This window comes from Rhinoderma darwinii, chromosome 11 (genome assembly GCF_050947455.1).
Source record: "Rhinoderma darwinii isolate aRhiDar2 chromosome 11, aRhiDar2.hap1, whole genome shotgun sequence".
Lineage (NCBI taxonomy): Eukaryota > Metazoa > Chordata > Amphibia > Anura > Rhinodermatidae > Rhinoderma > Rhinoderma darwinii.
In genome coordinates this window covers 26,340,551-26,364,968 of record NC_134697.1, presented here as the reverse complement: position 1 = coordinate 26,364,968, position 24,418 = coordinate 26,340,551, and the positions used below count along the sequence as shown (strand labels likewise).

The 24,418-nt window shown below is 42.9% G+C and overlaps 1 protein-coding gene across 2 annotated transcripts in view; it reads right to left on the bottom strand.

Annotated features, from left to right (window-relative positions):
- The window catches only part of CHST15 (carbohydrate sulfotransferase 15), a 34,256-nt gene that overhangs the window by 2,372 nt on the left and 7,466 nt on the right, over positions 1 to 24,418 (bottom strand). Inside the window, exons 2-7 of one of the 2 annotated variants that reach the window (XM_075842379.1) lie at positions 13,281 to 13,446; positions 9,568 to 10,131; positions 8,074 to 8,413; positions 6,604 to 6,750; positions 6,302 to 6,458; positions 3,317 to 3,473 (exon numbers count right to left, since the gene is read on the bottom strand). In XM_075842379.1, coding sequence (XP_075698494.1) covers positions 3,317 to 3,473; positions 6,302 to 6,458; positions 6,604 to 6,750; positions 8,074 to 8,413; positions 9,568 to 9,915 — 1,149 coding nt within the window. In that variant the 5' untranslated portion in view covers positions 9,916 to 10,131; positions 13,281 to 13,446. The remainder of the gene's footprint in view (positions 1 to 3,316; positions 3,474 to 6,301; positions 6,459 to 6,603; positions 6,751 to 8,073; positions 8,414 to 9,567; positions 10,132 to 13,280; positions 13,447 to 24,418) is intronic. The other variant, XM_075842378.1, reaches the window with a different exon arrangement.

Below are 24,418 nucleotides of genomic sequence, written 5' to 3'. Positions count from 1 at the left end.
TAATCGCAGGAATGCCCACTGCAGAAAACTGCAGCACATAGTTGGCCTGCTAGCAGCCTGTGATTGGCTGCAGCGGCAGTCACATGGGGGGATGAAACGTCATCCCAGGAGGCCGGCCTGGAGGAAGAAACAGACTCCTGGGTAAATATAAGATTTTAATTTTTTTTTGCAGAGTTGCGTTTTTTGAGGCAGAATTGCTGTGAAGCCGCTGCAAAAACGCAACAACTGAATTCAATGGGGAGGTAATACCCACAACAAACATCAATGGGGAAAACCCGCAACAAAAAAGCAGCGTTTACGCAAATACAATGGACATGCTGCAGAATTAAATTCCGCACTGCAGGTCCATTTTGCTGCTACTCTATTTCTTGCGGCTTTTACCGCAATGAATTCTGCAGAAAATCCGCAGTATTTAAGCAACGTGTGAACTGACCCTACCAGTAACAGGCAGGGAAAGCAGTTTAGTGCCAATCTCCCTCCCAGCCCAGGCCACATAGTAATCCTATGCCCTGCCTGGTGGTTAGGTATGCCACCGTCCTTCTCATAAAAGATGTGAATCTGATAATAGAACTATGTTCTTTTTTTATGCAAAAGATGATCCTACATTTTTAGGTTTTCAGTCGCTGCATCATACAGCAAAATTCTGGTTAATTGTGTTTTAAACGTTACAGAAAGAAAAAAAAAAAAAAAAGTAGAAACTGGAGGAGAGGAGTAAGAGGACAGAGTCCATGGAGGTTGCACAAAAGTTAATGTAGTTGATGTTATAAATTTGTGAAAAATAATTAGATCCTCTTATGTAAAGTCTGCTGGAGAGAACAGATGTGTTCATTGTTAATGCTGCCCGTGCACCAGAGCTGGAATCCTCACCCCTCTCCGCAGCTCCATAAGCTTATCTGTATCTCTGGCTATGGGGCTTTGTAGGGGAAGGGATTTACCAGGATCTCGACAAATTCCATTAAGCGGAAAAGTGAGAAATGTAAACACTGACAGCGCTGGAGCATTTATATAACCCCCTTATACTGGAACATTGGGAGAACCCTTCTACAGTGGTAAACAACTAGCACATTTATATTTTATCTGCCCCAGTACTACACAGTCATGGAACATACAGAAAATATTTCAACCGGACCGCTCCTCTCTCCTGACATGCCCGTTTTAGTAAATCTTTTCAGTCTCCGTGAAACAACAAGGATGGAGCTCTGCATTGTGATGTTCCTTTATTATTCCTCCTGGAAATGTAACTGGATGTCACTATTTTCTTTCGACAGTATCGTAGGGACATGCCTCACTGACAATCAGTGCTGACAATATCAGCCAATGTAGGGACACTTCCAATCCACAAGGGTAGTGGTAACACCCATTAGCAAATTGATTTATACATTTCCAGGAGGAATAACAGAGGGACGGAACAATGCCAAGTTCTAAGAAAAGATGCTCCTGAATTTTTATCACATGGGTAATGCAAGTATTTACTAAACAGACATGTCAGGAGAGGTGACAGGTCCTCCATAAGTTAATGTGATTGATATTAAGGCTCTATCTTCTAGGTGGCCAGTGATATATGTGAGGCCAATTCCTTGTGCACAAACATATTCCCCTCCCTATAGTGCCTCTTCCTCATCTTTAGATTGTACGCTCTTACTGACCTCTCCAGTATTCTGCACAACCTTACAAAGCGAGGACACCAGCAGTCAATGTACGGAGCGTCAGCACCATCAGTTTCTTTCGTAAACAGTTGTATGGCGTCTAGCATGGCATCACTATGCCTGTGTACTTGAGGTGAACCTACTTGAAATGGAATTTCTAGGAGTACAACTACGGTGGGAAAGCTGAATATAATACTGCTAACATGTAGGAACCCAATCCAGCAAGCAGCTGTGGCCGGGAAGACATTCATGCCAAGGAGGGGGAGGGGGATTTCAATAACCGTTTAAAGCACAGCTCCGCCTCGGACTATAGTGGAGCTTTCATTCATTTGATACGGTCCTCCTGTTACCAAGAGTTCAGAGATGGCCTGTGGAGTAGACGCACGCATAGATAGAATTGTATCCACAGAGATGCCATTTTGTTGTTACGCCAGGTTACGACGCCACAAATTAAATCAAATATAGGGGAAAAGGGAGGATAGAAAGGGAATAGCGATGTAACAAAAAAAAAAACGTATCTTTTATTGGACTACCTTTAAAATATATGTATAGACAATATTAAACAGAGTGGGGACGGTCAGCATCTGTCCTGTGGAATAGCAAACAATCCACCTGACCGACCATTGTTATTTCAATGATATAATAAAAACTATAAAAAGTAATAAATAGTATATAGATGCATATATGGACATGCGTCTTTTTTCAGCCGTACTAACTATGTAATATATTTTAAAGGTAATCCAATAAAAGTGCAGTTTTTTGTTACATCGCTGTTCCCCTTCTCTCCTCCCTTTTCCCCTATATTTGAGTCGATGTAAGCAGCAGAGGGTGCGTCTATCTCTATATAAAGGTCTGTCCAGTCTTGTATTGTGGTCCTGAAGGGTCTATGGCAATTCTTCCTGTATCAAATACTGCAGCATTTCAGAGTGTTGCCCTCTATAAATGTAGATCCATTTTGGGGTCACTTTAAATATCGTACATTAAGGAACCGCATGATCAGCAAATTTCTTTAAATAATAGTATTACAAGCAGGAACAACTACAATAAAAGGAATCTGCAGGGCAGGGGGAAGTTCAACCCTCTTGCCACAACCATGCAGGAGCGGTCAGCAGAAGAGCAGCGATCACGAGGGCTATTAATGTTTTGATCTGCTGATTTAGGCCCTTTGCACGTGACCGTAAAAATCGGGCGTAATTGTGGGTAGTTTTTGAGGGCACACACTGGTTGACACCAGGGGCGTAACTAGGAGTCATATGGCCCCATAGCAAAGACTGGGATGGAAGATTAGATAGATAGATCTTTATTCATCCCCACAGGGAAATTTGTAGTTGTGACCCCCAATTACAATAAGGGGGTCCATCAGGTTTTGCAGTATTTTTTCCAGCGAATACAAACCCGGCATAGTGGTCATGTCTCCATTAGAAACAGAATCTATGATGCGAGTGTGAATAGTAAATGACAATATGTTTCTCGTAGAACGGCAGAGATCAGCTTTGTAAAGAAACTATTAGATATTCTAATGATCTGCTCTATACACGTCTGGGGAATACAACTGCTCCGCTGCGAGGCGGGAATCTGTAGCAGACGTGTCGTACTCCCCAGGTACTGATTAGAACAGATGTCGGTGGCCCTGGATGTGTACACAGAGGGTCCCCGGGGGCACCACATACCGGCAGCGCGTTGCTGAAGGTGGTATTGTAAGCACAGGAGCGCAGTGAGGAACCTTGCAGGCAGCTCTCAAACATCTGCAGAGACTCGTTCACTTTGTCATTAAAATCCTCAGCTGACTTGTTTGCAATAGCAAAGTACAAATAATCGGAATAAAGCCTGTGAGAAAAGAGAACAGCGGCGTCACAATCAGCGGTAACCAGAATAGAAGGAAATACATTCTGCCACAAGTTCAGTTTCAGGCTATGTTCAGACGGCAAACAAAAAACAGCTGTAAAATACAGAGGTGTTTTCAAGGGGAAACAGCCGTTTTTTTATGCATCAGGCGTTTGATGCATTTTTTACGACCGTTTTTGGAGCCGTTTTTCTATTGACCCAATGAAAAAATGGCTCAAGAAGTGACATGCACTTTTTTTACCGGGTGTATTATTTACACTCTGTTTTTATAAACAGCCGTGTAAAAAAATGCCGTTTTTCCCAGTGAAATCAATGGGCAGATGTTTGGAGGCGTTCAGCCCCCGTATTTTCAACCGTTTTTCGGGACTTTTACGGCTGGAAAAACGGCTGAAAATAAGCCGTGTGAACATGGCACTTGCATTTTGACAAAGAGGGTATGTGCACATGTAGCAGAGTTGAAGAAGTTGTCAATCAGAATTCTTTAAACTGCTGGGGACATTCAGGGTCTTTGGATATAGTGCACAATGAAAACTAAGGACTAAACAGCTTTATGTAGAACATGACTATCACTAAGACATCGAAGGCAACATCAAGAGTAAATATTAAAAAAATTATAAAAATGATATTAATGAGTTCCTGCCGATTTACTGCACTGAGAAGTATTAGGTGAGGACATCAGAGATGTTATTTAGAGAAATTATAGCATTACAAAAATACTTCTAAACACAGTCAAACGACTGCCAAACTTCATAGCTTGGCAGAGATTTTGCATCTAAACGGAATTTAGAATTCCTTCCTCCAAATTAACAGCAAAATAAGTTATGGGGTGATATAAAAGTATGTGTAGTAGTGAATAAATATTCACCCCCACATCTTATATTTGCTCATGCACATGGCCGTATAACAGAGCTGCTGGTTTCCTTATTTTTCCACTGGTTTTCAAACAAAAGCAGTATAGCAAAAAAAAAAAAAAAAGTTGCTACCTGGAAACCATCAACAAGCAGCTTGTCAAGTTACAATGGCTTGATCTTTATTCTTAAATATGAAGAAATAGCTGAATCATTAGTATCTAATGCTCATAAATAAAATTGAATTTAACACTTCCAGATTTCAGCAGTAGTTTCCAAAGCCAAAATCAGGAGTTGATGCGAAAAAAGAAGCGTTATATATTTCCTGTTTAGGATCCACTCCCGGTTTTGGCTTTAAAAAATGGATGCAAAACACTGCTCAACTGCTTGCAAGTGTGAATGAGATCTAAGGCTAGGATGACACACACAGTTTTAGGATGTTTGGGGTTTTTTAGAGCCAAAGCCAAAAGTGGATCTAGAAGAAAGAAAGGTATAAAAGAAAAGCCGGATGTATCTCCTTTGTTTTGTGTCCACTACTGTGTTTGGCTAAAAAAACAAAAACTGCATTAAAACTGTAAATATAAGCCCAGGATCACACACACAAAGTATTTATGTGTGAATGAGAAGAACTACAGGGGGTGTCAATGAACCAATTAGGCTTCCTACACATCTGTGTTGGGTCTCCGTTTATGGGTTCCGTCGTACCCTTCCATCAGGGGAACCCACGAACAGAATGCTTCCGTTGCTAATGGTTTCCATTTGTCTCCGTTCCGTAAGGTTTCCGTTTCTTTTCCATTTGTGGGTTCCCCTGACGAAAAGGTCTGACGGAACCCACAAACAGAACGCCGATGTGAACGAAGCCTTAAACCCACAGCACATTCACAGCAGGCACAGTAGAGAGAGATAAGAATAGGAGATCTGTCAATAGCAGCTTGTTAAATGTTTCAAAGCTGCAACCTGATATTTTTCTACACTGCAAAGAGCAACAAACTGTAAAATATAAATGTAAATAAATAAAAATCTTGGCAGGGGTTGCCTATGATACAGAGCTGCTCAAACTCTCCTTGCTCAATCTTCCACCAGAAGATTTAAACTTTGTGTGGCTACCCTGTATCATACGATCGACGGTGGTATACTTAAATCAGAAAAAAAAAACTTTAAAAAAGATCCAAATGAGGTTGTAGACTCCAAAGACTGGGCTAGTTCTATGTGGTTTGTCACCATATAAGGTACTCCCAACTCGAAAACCAGCGGCCATGTATTAGAAACGGTGACAAAGATTAACACCTCTTGCACACGACCGAGTTCGGGTCATGAAAAACAGTCCATTTGTCGGCCGTATTTTCCAGCCCAACCGCGGTGCAGGTGAACGGGACTTCTGGCATCATAGACATTTATGATACTAGGAGTCTGACTCCCCACGGAACTTCTGTTCCGTGCTGTATCATTTTGTTCAATACAAAACAGCAGTTCTCGGTCGTGTACAAGAGGTGTAAAACTTCCGGTGGTAACCTCACTAGACTTCATTAAAAAGGTGGCTTTAGGATCATCTACGGTTGAAATCTATTCTTGTGTTGCAGCCCCTAACCCCAGTAGACAGGAAGCAACGGTTACATGGATGTGAGAAAACTGCGTCAAACTTGTCCACGGGTTATTTGCGGTATTGCAGCCTAGCCCCATTCACTTTGATGGAGCGGACACAACCCATGGACAGGTGTGGCGCCGTTTTTGGAAAAAGGCAGCCATGTTTTTCCAATCCTGGACACCCCCTTTAAATGGTTAACCACAAGCCACTGACTGAGGGTTTCCCTATGGCTGCACGCCACTGCTGTTCTACTAAGTTGAACGCAAATCTGAGGTCCTTCTCATCTGCTATAAGTGATTAGGATTTTTTAATACAGGATCAAACTTTGTAAAAAGCTACTTTAAAAAAAAGAGACATAGAATTAACAATGGCTTAACCTCTCCACAGGGTCCCGCAGCATAACAATGAACTTGGCCTCTGGCTGGAAAGCATGGATGAAGTCCTGGATCAGCACCGGAGGCTCCGTGTTGGTGACATTGTCATAAAAATAAGACCACGCACTGTTGTCCCACATGGTGGACGCACTGGCTTCTCCTTAAAAAAAAATACAAATTTATATATATATATATATATATATATATATATATATATATATATATATATATATATATATAATTCCCATTATGATCTAGGACTTTTTCACAGGTATCATTGTGTCCAGTCCCCTGCAGTCTCCTACCTGTGATGATCTGACCCATCTGCCCAGAATCGAATGACGTGTTTTTATTGTGAAAATCTTGGACTTTTTGGGCTGCCACATCAAAAAGGTCCAGGTAATCTTCTAATGGGTATGGCTTGTGGAAAGGTTCCTTTAATCTTACAATTCCTTAAAATAGAAAATATACTTGACAAGAACCTTTATACTGTAACTGAATTACATGTCCTCCATACAGATTCTGATCAACAATCAGCACGACTTAGGGCCCATTTACACCGGCCAATTTTGGCCGTAAACACGAGCGCCGATCAACGAGACAGCTCGCTGATCGGAGCTGGTTTGCTCCTTTCACAAGGAGTTCTGTATGGGAATGAGGTCTATTTACTACGATAGTTCGTCCCCATGCATTCCCAGCATATCGGCAGCACATCTCCCTGAAATGGAATTGTTCTGCCGAAAACGATAATATTTTGTGCAGCATAAACAATTCGATTAGCCGATGAATGAGTGTTTGCTCGTTCATCGGCTGATCGTTGCCCTGTTTACACGGGGCAATGATCAGGAACGAGTGTTCATATGAACGCTGGTTTGCCCGATCATTGGCCCATGTATAAGCAGCTTTATCTTCTGGATCCACACAATAAGATAATAAGGTTACCTATATCAATTTGTGAGATGTGGACAATGCGATATATTAATATCTGGCCCTATGTCGGAGGAAGAGGGTGGATCATAATGTAATTCCAGAAAAATAAACTATTTCACTGCACGAATACTCTATTATTCGGTCGATGTATAAAATGGTCATAATTCACGATGTGTTAGCTGGGTAAAAGAAATGCATTATCTACAGAGTGGTCATCATACACAAATAATGCAGCCCCCCTGGCTAATACGGGGGTGCAAAGGTGGGTGGATGACTTGAATTACACTCAGGATTGGATGAAAGCAAGGCTGGATTCACACGAGCATGTTCGGTCCGTAAAGGACGGAACGTATTTCGGCCACAAGTCTCGGACCGAACACAGTGCAGGGAGCTGGGCTCCTAGCATCATAGTTATGTACGACGCTAGGAGTCCCTGCCTCTCCGTGGAACTACTGTCCCGTACTGAATACATGATTACAGTACGGGACAGTTGTCCTGCAGCGAGGCAGGGACTCCTAGCGTCGTACATAACCATGATACTAGGAGCCCGGCTCCCTGCAGTATGTTCGGTGCGGGACTTGCGGCCGAAATACGTTCCGTCCTTTACGGACCGAAAATACTCGTGTGAATCCAGCCCTAGGATGACAACCACGCTCTGGGCACGACCATGGCTACCATTAGGAGGTTGTCACCTAGGAAAATAACGAAGACTTCACACAAGATGAACCTTTCCTGCCTCTTCTTTTCCAGTGAAATTCCCCTTCACACTTTCCCAAGTTGTGTGGGGAAACTATTTGCAGTGTAAATGAAATGAAACATTTTCTCTTTAACATGAGACAACTTACCAAAGCGTTTCCGTGTCCACCAGTGCGGCTCCTTGATGACTGAGAAGTGGACATTAGGGTGGAGGCGTAGACGGTCATAAAGGTCAGTAGTGCCACACTTGGGCTGCCCAATAATGTAAAAATGAGGCAAACAACGCAACCGGTAGTAACGACCGTCTCTGACTGTAAGCCGCGACCAGAACCGGTGTCTCATGTCCTCAAATATGTTGTGTAAACGCTTGGCATACAAAGAATAGGCGTTGGTCCCATAGGGATCGCTGCTGTCATTTCCATCGTATTTGTTATACCAGCATGGACTGCGGCACAAGTCGAGGAATTGATGCGGTATTACAAAGAACAGCTAAGGGAGAGAAGAAAAATTTTTCTGAAGTTCAAACTCACAGACGAGACAACAGCTAGTTTGGAATCTTTTTGATTAATATTTCCCCTCAAAATTAAAAACCACCGGTCAAGAAGAATCCTTGAGTTGTCCTCTTCGGTCAATTCATTAAAAATTTAATTCAGCCATTTCTTAAGGTCTTTTTAACTGGCCGTGAAAACAAGTGCCAATCAACGATACAGCGTGTCGATCGGCACTTATTCGCTGTATTCACAAGGGGCTATGATCAGTAATGTATGGGGATGAACAATTACTACGATCTCTCGTCCCCATGCATTTGCTTCACGTCGGCAGGACATCTCCTTGTTTACACAGGGAGATGTACTGCCGAATAGATGCCATTTTTTTGGGTAGAACAAAACAGCGCTGCTCTCAACTCAACACTGTCAGTAATTATAATATAGCCCAATTAAAGGATGGAACGTATTTCGGCCACAAGTCAATTCAATATTTTTTGGGATTTTTTTTTTTTTTTAAACAAAGAAATTATTTAAATATTTGTATTCAACAATGGGTAAACTGCGAGTATGCGGGTCTCACATGCTGAAGATTCCGTATGAATATTTAGTCCAGATTTTGCACAACACTCCCAACTAAAGAGACCACATTGCGTGCAAAAGAGATTTAAAAAAAACTCCTTCCCACTTTGTGAGCAACGAATAGGGATTTTTTTTGCACAGATTTTTTCCATTTCCATTGGATAGTGGAAATCCACAATGTGCAAAAAGTGCAGATTTCTGGTGGATAATTCTTTGCAGACATCCGCAACATATCCTAAGGCCATGAAACATATACATTCATCCAGAACCGTATGATGGTCCATCAAGGTTCTTAATCTCATGCAAAAATATGATACTCATAAGCGGACGAACCATTCAACCGATATAAAATGTGCAGCTCTTCATCGGATTCATCATTAATTAATACTGCACTTGGTAATTAAACTGATGCTTCGAACATTCCCCTGATAGGACTTAATAAACATAACACAGTGAGCTCTGCTAAATTAAACGGGATGCCTGGCAGTAGAGAATTTTGTCACAGGTCGGGCTGAAGGTCTTCAAGGAAATGTCCAACAACGAAAAACAACTTTTTATGTATTAAGAGACACTTACATGAGGTTCATATTGCTCCAGCTCTGCTATGGTTGGTATTCGGCGTGGTGTGAGATGGATCTCTCCTTGATCCAGGTAGGCATTCCCTACATGAGGGGAGGTGTAGGTAAAGTTTGAGGTACAGGACTTAATGGACTCCTTTGATCTTTCTATACCAGGCTGGTTGGTTGTGAAAGTGAAGTCCCTTGAGAAGGATGTAGAAAGCCCCTGGATCAGATCTGATCTCCTTCCAGAAAGTGCATACGATGCAACCACCAATACAGTGATTATAAAAGCCACGAGCAAGCTGCACAAGGTTCTTCTGCCAAAGCCCTTCCAAAATCTCCATTTGATGCTCTTTGCTCTCATTCCTAAGGCTAGAGTTGCACTTTGCACACAGCTAATTTTGTAACCCGTAAGTCACTGCAAAGTGCACAGCGCTGCCCAAACCTCACCCGACAGAAGTACCTAAAATCAGTGATGACGAGGGGATACGGTAGGTGGATCACCAGTGCTAGATGACTGGGCACTATAGACTTTATCAGACATACGGCGGATCCTCATTGTTCCCAAAATTGAAATGCCCTAAGAAGAAAAATAAATAAATAAATCAATGGTCAACAATGCGGAAGTGTTTGGACATGTACCAACCACCCAGTATCACTTCCACATAACGCAATTCCCACAAGTATGTTATTGCTTTGTGGTAATAAATGACCGGGTTTACAAAACCCATGTAACATGAGTAATGTGCTTTCTGATTCAACATTCGATCTGTCATCTCTCCTGACATGTATGACACATATTTTAGTAATTACTTGTAGTCTTCATGAAATAACAATTCTGGAACATATTTTCTAAGAACGCTGCGTTCTGTCATTCCTCTATTATTCCTCTTAGAAATGTATGAATAAAAGACAACTAAGTGTTTCACCATTCCTCTTGTTAAAGGGGCATGTCCCTATACAGTTTAAAGAGGCTCTGTCACCAGATTTTGCAACCCCTATCTGCTATTGCAGCAGATAGGGGCTGCAATGTAGATTACAGTAACGTTTTTATTTTTTTTAAAAACGAGCATTTTTGGCCAAGTTATGCCCATTTTTGTATTTATGCAAATGAGGCTTGCAAAAGTACAACTGGGCGTGTTGAAAAGTAAAAGTACAACTGGGCGTGTATTATGTGCGTACATCGGGGCGTGTTTACTACTTTTACTAGCTGGGCGTTCTGATGAGAAGTATCATCCACTTCTCTTCAGAACGCCCAGCTTCTGGCAGTGCAGATCTGTGACGTCACTCACAGGTCCTGCATCGTGTCGGCCACATCGGCACCAGAGGCTACAGATGATTCTGCAGCAGCATCGGCGTTAGCAGGTAAGTAGCTACATCGACTTACCTGCTAACGCCGATGCTGCTGCAGAATCAACTGTAGCCTCTGGTGCCGATGTGTGCTCGCTCGTCTGACACGATGCAGGACCTGGGGCAGGAAGTGAGTGACGTCACAGCGTGATCTCTCGAGAACACGCTGTGTGTCTGCACTGCCAGAAGCTGGGCGTTCTGAAGAGAAGTGGATGATACTTCTCATCAGAACGCCCAGCTAGTAAAAGTAGTAAACACGCCCCGATGTACGCACACAATACACGCCCAGTTGGACTTTTGCAAGCCTCATTTGCATAAATACAAAAATGGTCATAACTTGGCCAAATATGCTCGTTTTTTAAAATTAAAAACGTTACTGTAATCTACATTGAAGCGCCGATCTGCTGCAATAGCAGATAGGGGCTGCAAAATCTGGTGACAGAGCCTCTTTAAGTACAACTGGGCGTGTTTAAAGTAAAAGTCCAACTGGGCGTGTATTGTGTGTTCGTTACATATGGGCGTTTTTACTTGTTTTACTAGCTGGGTGTTGTGACTAGGAGTGTATGATGCTGACGAATCAGCATCATCCACTTCTCTTCGTTACCACCCAGCTTCTGGCAGTGCACAGACACACAGCATCATACACTTCTATTCACAACGCCCAGCTAGTAAAACAAGTAAAAACGCCCAGATGTTACACACACAATACACGCCCAGATGGACATAACTTTAAACACGCCCAGTTGTACTTTAGAAAGCCTCATTTGCATAAATATAAAATTGCTCATAACTTGGCCAAAAATGCTCGTTTTTGAAAGAAAAAAAAACGTTACTGTAATCTACATTGCAGCGCCGATCTGCTGCAATACGAGATAGGGGTTGCAAAATCTGGTGACAGAGCCTCTTTAAGGCCTAATTCACACGAGCGTGTGCGTTTTGCGCGCGCAAAATGTCCATAACGGCTCCGTCTGTCAGCAGCATATGATGCGTGGCTGCGTGATTTTCGCGCAGCCGCCATCATTATGTCACTGTTTGTAGACAGAAAAGCACGTGGTGCTTTTCTGTTTTCATTCATAGTTTTTACTGCTGTTGCGCGAATCAATTGCGTCACACAGAAGTGCTTCCGTGTGCTGCGCGTGATTTTCACGCACCCATTGACGCACAAATATAGGACACGTCGTGAGTTTTACGCAGCGGACAAACGCTGCGTGAAAATCACGGACAGTCTGAGCGGCCCCATTGACTAACATAGGTCCGTGAAAATCACACACGTTGCACAGACCTATTATACGTTCGTCTGAATAAGCCCTGAGACTGTGAGAACTGATTGGACAGTGTAGGGACAGTGTAGGGACACCCCCCAACTGGTAACACCCAGTATTAATTTTATTCATACATTTCTAAGAGGAATGTCACAATGTAGAGATCTGGGAAAAAATGCCCCAGAGTTGTTATTTCATGGAGAATATAATTATTTACTAAAACAAACATGACAGGAGTGGTGACAAATCCTCTAAGTAAATACAAGATTTCCTTTTTCATCCCCCAAAAAACACAAAAAAAATGTCTCCTCTAGTGGGCACAGTGGAGAAAACACACCAGGCCCTGGATTCAGTTTTACCATTCAGGTACCCTTCTTTGCTCTTCCAGTCACAACGGTCAGGCGACCTTAAAGCGTAATAAAGGTGTGTAGAAAACACGATACAATATATAAAAGAGATAATGTCACCATTTTTACATCTTATAGGAAAATTAGAAGTCACTCAGAAGTTCCAAGACCATATCAAGGCACAAGGCTGCAGGGGGTACATTACAAATAAACACCTCCGATGCCGCAAAACCTCTTTTAGAAAAGGGGAAATGGCATAACAGAGACCTTACAAATAAAGGGAACATCTTCTGTTGAAAATCTGCTGGCAGCATGTTATAGAGCAGGAGTAGGGGAACAGGTTGATGTATATTCTTGTACCAATGATTCAGTAGAACTTGAAATTTATTTATTTAAACCTCTGCTGATTCTGGGCTTAGGAGTCCAGTGGTCGGTCCTACACAGCGATTGACAGCCTTCTCGGTAGGAGTGTGAATACAGAGATAGTGGTCAGTGATTAGCACCGCCCACTGGACTCCTAAGCCCAGAATGAGCAGAGGTTTAAGAATAAAGGACTGGTTATACGGAATCTTTTGCTACAATAATATACATCTACCTGCTCATTTCCTCCTGCTCTATAACATGCTGCCTGCAGATTGGATTGTATTTTCAATGTGACAGGTTCCTTTTAATACAGACTTCTAAATCAGACACAAAGTAGAATCATATTTAATAGAAAAATATAAAAATGTACCAGTATTTATCACCAGATAAAACATAAATGTTGGTACCTAGCACGCCAGCAGCCATGTTTTCTTCTCATTACCCCCATCAGACTTTGCCTTGCTTTACAGCACCACAGTGAAAGAATGAAGGCTCTCTATATAAGACATGAAGGCGATGCACGAGGCTGGGAGTCAGATTCTTGAAGCCTGATCCTATGAATATTTCAGAGTCCTGGCAACATGCATGAAATCACAGTGAAAAGCTGTTTTTAAGAGATCTGCTCACAGACGGTTCGTCAACCAGAAGGAATCTAAACTGACAGTCTCTGACCTCTGCTCACAGCTCAGAACAACAAGTGCGATGCTCCCAGCGCTGAACACACATCACACACTCTTAAGACTTTATTCCTCCTCGGTTGGCAAACAAACGGTATATGTTTTGGAGCAGTGTAATTTACAGGAACCCATTACACAGGGGGGAGAGGAGAATATTGCCATAATCTTATTTAATTTGCCGCCTTTCATCATTTAACTAGCCCTGCTGCTATTTAATAGGCAACATTTGAGTTAATTAAATGTCTCAGTAAGAATTTAACAGCAGCGAGTGACTTAAATATTGTAAAACGGAGAACACCAATGCCAATTACGCTGATGACAAAACAGACAGGCATTCTGACTAGTAGATTCACAGCGAACAAGATAACAAATTCCAATCAATGTAGTAATTTATTTATTTATTTTTATTTACAGCTCCTATGCATACCTATGTGTCTTCATGGTTACAGACTACAAACAAACTGTAAAGGATCTGCCAGGCACAGCTTCTGTGTCAACGCCCATAGGTAATCAGTCTGCACCTGCTTCTATGTCTGTGAGACTGACTCCATCTTCCACCACTCAGGATGGCAGGCTTAGGAGTGGGAGAGCCTATCACAGCCTGGCCAGACGGAGCTAGCTCCCGCCCTCTGTCTATTTATACCTGCCTTTCCTGTTCCTCCTTGCTTGTGATTCTTCTCGTTTGGTTTCCTGGCCCTGCTGCAGCTTCTTGTACTATTTGTCCCTGCTTCACATTGACCCTGGCTTACTGACTACTCTCCTGCTCTGCGTTTGATACCTCGTTCTCTCCTGGTTTGACTCGGCTTGTTCACTACTCTCCTGCTCTACGTTTGATACCTCGTACACTCCTGGTTTGACTCGGCTTGTTCACTACTCTCCTGCTCTGCGTTTGATACCTCGTACACTCCTGGTTTGACTTGGCTCGTTCACCACTCTTGTTGCTCACGGTGTTGCCGTGGGCAACTGCCCCATTTCCCTTAGCTTCTGTGTACCCTTGTCTGTTTGTCCGTCGTGCACTTATTGAGCGTAGGGACTGTCGCCCAGTTGTACCCCGTCGCCTAGAGCGGGTCGTTGCAAGTAGGCAGGGACTGAGTGGCGGGTAGATTAGGGCTCACTTGTCTGTTTCCCTACCCCCATCATTACACAAACCCTGTGTAGTCTGATCCTAAAGTTATGTGTTATTCCTTTTCATCTGCCTGCCAGTTAGCAAAAAGATTAGGGGGCAGCAGAGGTAAGGGCTCATTCAGACGAGCATGTTCCTGGTCCGCGTGCTGCCCGTTGAAATAACTGACAGCACACGGACCCATGCATTTCAATGGGGCTATTCAGACATTCGTGAGTTTTTACGCAGCAAGTGACCTTCACGTGAAACGCACTGCATGTCCTATATTGATGCGTTTATTGTGGATTTTCTTTGCCCATTGAAATCTATGGGTGCGTGAAAACCACGGACAGCACACAGACATCCATGTAAGAAACGCAGAGGAATAAAGATTTTTAAAAAAAAGGAAGCGCTTACATGGATGTGAAAAACAGATGCCACACGCAAAGCACACCAACGCATACTGAAGGCACATGGACATGAAAAGCAGGAAATACGTTCCATTTTTTGCACACGCTCGTGTGAATGTAGCCTTACCTGTGACAGGTTTGTTTGGAGACTGTTAACATGGAGACACGTAGGTCTTAGGGGCTATACACACACACACACAACACGGTAATTATTTCTTGTTCCCATCAGATGTCCAGCAAGGGTTTGTATCCTTGGAAGGCTAGGTCTAAAGATATTCAACATACAATGTGATTTTTTTCTATCGGACGGCTACTACTTTCCTTACTGTAGGGATTGAACCCCTCAATTAGCCATCCATCTTCATTGTGATACAAGTTAAAACTTTGTCTACTCCGCCGTACAAGAAATGGAGGAGATTAAGCCGCTTTCTAGCACTCAAAGAAGCAGTTTGCCAGCGGGGGACAATATAGAGAGTCAGCCTTTTTTGAGACGTAGACAGTCTCAAACTGGGTGAAATTAACGATGTCTCCTCCACAAACATCCAATATCTGGGATATACAGAAGTGCCTATCCTTAACTTTTTTTGAAGTATAAAAAAATCTATATATGAGTCTACATGGGCTACAGGATTGCATTCAGAGGTATACGGTTTTTTTCTTACAGGTTTGTTTTTTTCAACAACGCACACACTAAACCTGGATATGTCGGGTTTAGAGATGCGTTAAGGGAGGACACTTCAGAGAATTTTACTATATCTCTTCCCCTTACAGAGGATTTGTCAAGGGCCACATTCGTGCAGTCAGCCAGTAAGGGTATGTGCACACGATAACGACCATTACGTCTGAAATTACGGCGCTGTTTTCAGGAGAAAACAGCTCCTGCATCTCAGACGTAATTGCTCGTACTCGCGTTTTGCGAGGCGTCAATTACGGGTGTAATTTTGAGCTGTTCTTCATTGAATTCAATGAAAAACGGCTCAAATTACATCCCAAGAAGTGTCCTGCACTTCTTTGATGAGGCAGTCATTTTACGCGTCGTCTTTTGACAGCGACGCGTAAAATGACAGGTCGTCGGCACAGTACGTCGGCAAACCCATTCAAACGAATGGGCAGATGTTTGCCGACGTATTGGAGCCGTATTTTCAGACGTAAATCAAGGCATAAAACGCCTCGTTTACATCTGAAAATCGGTCGTGTGAACCCAGCCTAAGGGTGAATTCACACAGAATGGAAGTACTGCTGTGGATTACCTGCGGATTTGGTGATTTTAAATGGATATATTTACCTTTTTATTTTTTTTTAATACTTAAGAAATTTGCAGGGAAAACTGAAGCAGCAAATTCCCACGAGTCGGTGCAGATTTGCCGCTGTGGGTTACTGCGGGAAGTTTTATATGGAGTTATCCTCTACTGAACAACTGATGATCTATGCTATGATAGGTCATCAGTATATGATCGGTACAGGTCTGACACCCAGACCCCGCACCGATCAGCTGCTCCGGCTGCCTGCGGGCAACGGAAGTTATTGCACAGTATGCAACGTACGGAGTATCACCAGTTAAAGACACAGTCGGGAATGGGAACTGTATATGCATATAGTATACAGCTTCCATTCCCGACTTAGTTTTCAACTGGTGATATCTCCCGTTGTTTAACAGCTAGAACTGCGATGGTGGCATATGAAAGTTTAGAATCTCATCTTTCATATGCCACCAGAACCACTGTTCTAGGTAGTCCACGGCCTGAGATATGGCTATTTTAAGTGATCCCCCTTCCATCCAGACTCAGTCTCACACGGTGTGTGAAACAGCTTCATACGGATAGGACAGCGTCAGAGGCGGTCAGGAGGGTCACGGATGGGCCGCAGAGTGTCACCCGCATTTGCGGACCATACTCACAGTAATAAATAAATGAGCGCGGTCCGTAAATGCGAAAAATAGGCCATGCCCTATTTTTTGCGGGTCAGTTCTACGGCCCGGACACACACCCCTAAATATAAGGGAAGGTGTCCGTGGCCGATATAAATGAATGGGTCAGTATTTTATCCGCAATTTCGAATCTGTAATTGCAGATAAAAACGGTTGTGTGCATCCTAAGGGTATGTTCACACGGCCAAATTTCAGACGTATACGAGGCGTATTATGCCTCGTTTTACGTCTGAAAATACGGCTCCAATACGTCGGCAAACATCTGCCCATTCATTTGAATGGGTTTGCCGACGTACTGTGCAGACGACTTGTTCTTTACGCGTCGTCGTTTGACAGCTGTCAAACGACGACGCGTAAAAATACAGCCTCGTCAAAAGAAGTGCAGGACACTTCTTTGGACGTTTTTGGAGCGGTTTTCTCATAGACTCCAATGAAAACAGCTCCAAAAACGGACGTAAAAAACGCCGCGAAAAACGCAGCGAAAAATGCGAGTTGGTAAAAAAAAAAACTCTGAAAAGCAGGGTCTGTTTTCCCTTGAAAACAGCTCTGGATTTTCAGACGTTTGTTGACTACGTGTGAACATACCCTTACAGGAGATCCTTTTCCATGATACAATGGCGATTTGTCACAACAGACAAGTCACAAGACGGCATCTAAATACAATTATAGGTCAAGGTTCTTTAGAGGAGAGAGGGGAGAGAATTATCCTCAGGATAGGCCATCAATATCTGATCAGTGGGGGTCCGACTCTCCGCACCCTAGTCGATTAGCAATTTTGAAAAGGCCACAACAAAAAGGGCTTACCCTTCATCGCTCACACTGAATGGGAGGAGGATATAATACCGTGAACCGCTGCTACAAGTGTGTCAGCATTTGACAGTATTGATCAATAAAACGAAGGGGAAGCAGCGCTCACATCATCACCGCGGCACCGTTAAAACAGCTGATCGGCAGGGGTGCAAAGAGTCGGACCCCACTAATCAGATATTGATGGCCTATTCTAAGGATAACAAAGACTTGCCTCTCCCCTTGTCTTAAACTACCGGACAATCCGAGAGAGTTGGCAAGTACGGGTTACTCCCATGAGTATAACTTTAGAAGGGTCAATGTACCGAAGAGCGTCTGACGAATACTCAGGCCTTAAAGGGAAAGCAACTGCTTACATCCTGAAAACTCAGAACAAGCTGTTCCAAGCAGAGCTAGGGAAAAGATGGTAATGAATGAGTCAATGACGGCGGATAATGATATCCTGGATAAGGAGGGAGCGCACACATTAGGTCACTGACTCTCAGAGTGAACTCCCTGGCGCACATTTCACTTGCTATAGATTCAGATATGTCTCCAGCCACAGGAAAGAGAGCAAAACAAACCCACCCTGTGGGGAAGCCGAGGAACGGCCTATACATGTAATTACTCCAACAGCGCAACTCTTGTGCTCCCGCAGGACTCTGCAAAGGGGAGGAGGGCGAAACTTTCCAGCAATTGCCTTAAGAGAAGCATTTAATTCAAGCATTAAGGGGGCGAGCTTCAATTCGGAGATGAGCAACCAAATCTGTGAGCAGACAGCCCTGTTTAATTATGGATATTCCAGTTAAACTCATATGCATTAACTTTTCTGTCATTATCAATTAACATGAACTGATTAAGTCATAAATAATTAGCATTTTGTCGGTTTTAATTCACATTCTGATTTTTTTTACCACTTTTGTAAAATTAAAAGAAATCAGTGAACGGAAGTCGGAGTTGTTGTCTTTAGTTGAGATTGTAAAAATTATATTCCATTTCTATTCTCGGTTATAGCAGCTCCTGGGAGAGTGGGGGGGGGGGTGACAAACAATATGGCTACCAGTACAGGTCTCATAGGGGTTGTCACCCAGATTTCCCGGATTCCTGAATGGTAAATTGGCCCAGTCATGCAGTGATACAAGAGTACAAATGTACAACAGTGGACAGGTCTGCCATTCAGGAGTCTGGGAAAGCTGAGCAAAAACCCCGGTGGGAGTTGTAATTGTGTAATATTAGTCATCATCCATCTTTCACGGATACAGAAAGGCAGCACAGAAATTGAAGCTCCACATATATTTTGCCTACAATGATTGCTGCTGTAAGGCCATGTTCATAGGTTCTGCATTCTGCGCCTAAATCCTAACAAAATGCGCCAGTAATGCACGTGACATTTTATACCCTATTCACATGCTCCGTAAAACCATGCGGAATAATGAACACGCTGCAGATTTTAAAAACCACAGCATGTTATTATTGGCATTGATTTTGCACTTAAAGGGGTATTCTCACCTCTGCCATTTATGGCGTATCCATATCCAGCAGAAATCTGTGGCTGAAAGTCGGATTTCTGCCATGGATTAGCCCCACTGTAATTCAACGGATCGAATGTGCAGCTTTTAAAAGCTGGGACCCACACCTATCTCTAGAATGGGGCACCCTGACCCCATCCTACATTTTACTGGGATCGCTGGCACCAGCCACGGAGTTACAAGGCGGCCGGGACTGCCCGGGAGTACGGAAAAAGCCAAGCTACACGGTTTCCGTAACTTCCATTCACTTTTATGGGAGCTGAGGAAACCGCGTAGCCCAGGTTTAACCGTGCTCCTAGCCACCTTGTGGGAGGAGGACAGTTCTAGAAAATATTCCTCTTACGGTCTCTATGGAAAACTGCACAACGGTAGACCACAGTGGGCATGGTTTTTAATGATGCCGTTTTATCCATTGAAGAGAACGGGAAAAAAAACAAAAACAAGAAAAAAAAAACACCCTAACTAAGTTTCTGCTCTCTACATTTATTGCTACTTCAAAAAGGCCCTTAAATTATGCACCAAATATATTTACATGAGACAAATTCCATATCTACAATAAAAAGTTAAATTTTTTTTTTACTTTTTTCATTTTGGCGAGACTGTTAATGGTGTAAAGGGGCATTTCCATCTTACGCGTTTATTATATATCCACAGGATATGCTATGAATTTCTGATAGACACTGACCAGCCCGGCGAGTGGCCCGCCAGATCCAGCCAAAAAAATAAATGAAGAGGTGGCGGTGTTCTCCAGAACTTCTCCATTCATTCTCCTCCTGGTTGCAGTGGCTGGTGACTGACTCACCAGGATAGTCAGATGTCGGGTGACCCCCATTCTTAAACTAGGTGCAGGTCTGCCGAGCTGGGACCCACATCTATCAGATATTTATGGCATATCCTGCGGATATGCCATAAATGGATAAGATGGGAATAACTCCTTAATGTGAAACATTTTATCTTAATAGAATAGATGATTAACGTTGTATTTCAGATCAGTTAAAAATAAAATTATACCGGCTGAGATACTAAACTCTTTGTAACCACATTTTTCCTACCATCATATATGAGAGAAGTCGGTAAAAGTTAGAAATGTTTGGAACATCTGCAGAAACCAATTGTGTGAAAGAGTTCATGTATGTTCACATGGCTTATTTTCAGACGTTTTTCGGTCCATAAAACGCCCAAAAAAAACTGCTAAAAATACGGAGGCTGAACGCCTCCAATCATCTGCCCATTGATTTCAATGGGAAAAACTGTGTTTCGTTCTGACGGGGCGTTTTTTTACGCGGTTGTTTATAAAAATGGCGCGTAAAAAGAAGAAGAAGTGCAGGTAACTTCTTGAGCAGTTTTTTTATTGTCTCAATAGAAAAACAGCTCCAAAAACGTCTGTAAAAAACGGCTGAAAATCAGGAGCGGTTTTCCCTTGAAAACAGTTCTGTATTTTATGGCCGTTTTTACTTTGCCATGTGACCATACCCTAAAGATAAACTGTGCGAACTAAGGAGGTACTTGGGTGGAACAAAATACTACTACACCCTTCATTACCAAAGATGCCCCTAATTCCTAGTGCTGAGTTTTCCAAAATGATCTATCTGCCGTTGCAAAACGACAACTCCAAATCATGTCCTGACAGGCTCTCCCGCGCAGGGCATACTGGGATTTGTAGTTTTTAGCAGCAGCTGCAGGTTGGAGACCACTGGTGAGTGCAAAGTCTAAATGATATTAAAGAGGCTCTGTCACCAGATTTTGCAACCCCTATCTGCTATTGCAGCAGATCGGCGCCTCAATGTAGATTACAGTAACGTTTTTATTTTTAAAAAACACGAGCGTTTTTGGCCAAGTTATGACCATTTTTGTATTTATGCAAATGAGGCTTGCAAAAGTCCAAGTGGGCGTGTTTAAAGTAAAAGTCCAACTGGGCGTGTATTATGTGCGCACATCGGGGCGTTTTTACTACTTTTACTAGCTGGGCGTTCTGACGAGAAGTATCATCCACTTCTCTTCAGAACGCCCAGCTTCTGGCAGTGCAGACACCGCGTGTTCTCGGGAGATCACGCTGTGACGTCACTCACTTCCTGCCCCAGGTCCTGCATCGTGTCGGCCACATCGGCACCAGAGGCTACAGTTGATTCTGCAGCAGCATCAGCGTTTGCAGGTAAGTAGCTACATCGACTTACCTGCAAACGCCGATGCTGCTGCAGAATCAACTGTAGCCTCTGGTGCCGATGTGTCCTCGCTCGTCCGACACGATGCAGGACCTGGGGCAGGAAGTGAGTGACGTCACAGCGTGATCTCCCGAGAACACGCTGTGTGTCTGCACTGCCAGAAGCTGGGCATTCTGAAGAGAAGTGGATGATACTTCACGTCAGAACGCCCAGCTAGTAAAAGTAGTAAACATGCCCCTATGTACGCACATAATACACGCCCAGTTGGACTTTTACTTTAAACACGCCCACTTGGACTTTTGCAAGCCTCATTTGCATAAATACAAAAATGGTCATAACTTGGCCAAAAACGCTCGTTTTTTAAAAATAAAAACGTTACTGTAATCTACATTGCAGCGCCTATCTGCTGCAATAGCAGATAGGGGTTGCAAAATCTGGTGACAGAGCCTCTTTAAAGGTGCTAATACAGACTTTAAAATAGAATTTAGTCATAGTCCTGGCTTCAGTCAGAATGGTTTACATATGTTCTACAAATCTAACATGTTCACCGCTCGCATTGTACAGACACGAGGACAAAGTGTCATGGCAGGTGACACCACCAGACGCTCACAGCATTGTGGAAGCACAACCTAATGAGTTACAATTTTTGCAGTCTCTTTTTTGTTTCTAGCTCACAAATGAAACATATAATTTGTTGCCTTTACAAAAGCCTCTCATATCTGGAATAACATTTGTAAAAACAATCGTGTGCCATTGCGGTGGAGGCCAACCCTACACCAACACATAACAATTGAGGAAAACCACCTAAGCAGAGGCAGGTAGAAGATTTAGTAGGGCTTTATGCTGCTTACTGTATGGGCCTTTGTCAAACGCACGCATTGGTATCTTATGGGCATCAAACAAGATGGATGCCACGGCTTTGTCTGGATTTTCAACAAAGATACTCAGTTTATCCAACAGAGTTAAGACATGTAACATGTATTTCTCGAAGATTCCTTCTTTTTGGAAGTGGCACTGGTCAATTGTTAATTCAGGGGTCAGGACCAGGGCCGAAATTAGGAGGTGGCAAACTGGGCAATTACAAAAGGCTGCTGTTTCTTTGGAGCAACCTGAGAGTGGATCATGTAAACCTTCACTGCACTGGTCTTTTTAAACTTGCCAGTTTTATCTGGGCATTACATACCATAATTGTGTGAGAAAATATATGGTAGAGTTATGTTGGCACAATATGGTAGCATAATTTTGATATTGTATGAAGGTACCCGCTGACCTGGGGCTCGTGAAGCCTGCGCTTTTTACTGATTGGATAATGAGCAGCAATGGCGGGAAGATTTCCTGTTTAAATTCCGGTGTTCGGCAGTGTTCCGGGCCGTTTGAAGAGGATTCAAGACAAGCCCCGCCCACCCTCCCTTTTTTAAAAGGGTTTCCCTGTCGCGATGCTTACTAGTGGGGTTTAGTCTCCCAGCTAATGCTGAGGGGACTTGGTACAATAATTTTATGATGATTGATGAATTTTCAATAATTTTATGGTTATGTTGTATTGAATTATTTATTCTTGGGTAACCCTTAATAAACATTGCGGCCTATATTTTCCAATTATAAGGTTGTGGTTGTCATTTATTTGTATGTTTATATGTTGGGGTTTGTGTTACCATGTACTATTGAGAAAGACAAGCCGGCGAAGGCAGTGTAAATGGCCTGGGATTGCCTGGGCAATGTTCCGCTGAGAAACCATTGGGTCCTGACATTCATGTGGATGTTCTTCTGACCCATATCACATACCTAAATAATGTTTCAGAAAAGTGCACCCCTTCATGATAGTGGTATTCCCTAATGGCAGTGGCCACTTTCAGCAGGATAATGCCGCTGCCACATTGCAAGAATTGTTCAGGAATGGTTTGAGGAACATGACAAAGTTTAAGGCGTTGACTTGGCCTCCCAATTCCTCTGATCTCAATCTGATCGATCATCTCTGGGATGTGCTGGAAAAACAAGTTCTATCCATGGACAACCCACCTCGCTACTTACAGGAATGAAAGGATCCGCTGTTAACGTCTTGTGCCAGATATCACCGGACACCTTCAGAGTGCAGTCCATGCCTCAATGGAGCAAAGCTGTTTTGGCAGCACAAGGGGGACCTACACAATATTAGGAAGGTGTTTTTAATATCATGGTTAAATTATATATAGTAGGGGGGGAGCAACTTCATTGGTTGCCAAGGTGGCCCATTTTTTATAAAACCGTCCGTGATCAGAATTTAACAGTGACCCAACGTTGTCTTCTGTTCAACCGTTTCTTAGTTTGGTTCCTGGAAGATCTGTCATTGACCCTATGATCGGAAGTTATGACACAGCTTTTTAGGCCTAGTCATACAATGGCACATGCACTGCTCAAACAAGTGAGGAGTCTAGGAAAGCTGAGTGAACACCCATATGGGAACGCTAATAAAATCTGTAATGGTTGTCACCTTCCCTAGGAACAGAAAGGATTATGAAACGGCTGAATATAATATTTTGTATTTTTTCTAACCTGAATCTCACTGTACACAATCAGATAACGGTAGATACAGAAAGATCCTGCCCATCAGTATGTTCTAAACCTGTCACTTGCCGCTTTGTAGTCTGGATGAATTCAACAAAGACAGGCGCTTGTGCAGAGGTGAGATCCGGAGACGGGATTTATACCTTTCTAAAGCAACAGCTCAGCCATACAGGGAAAAAAAAACAAAAACGACGATTGTGAAAACGCTTCATTCTGTTAGATACACGCAGCATATAGAGAACCTATTGATGTCTTGAGAGCACAAACTTGTGATGTTGGAATAAAATAACATCGCTGTGAACGGCTGCAGGAAAAGAAAAAAAAAAAAATCTTCAGAATGCGAACAATAACACCTTTCAAAGCTGCTAGTAATCACTTCATGGAATTTCCCTGTATAGGAAACATTTATGA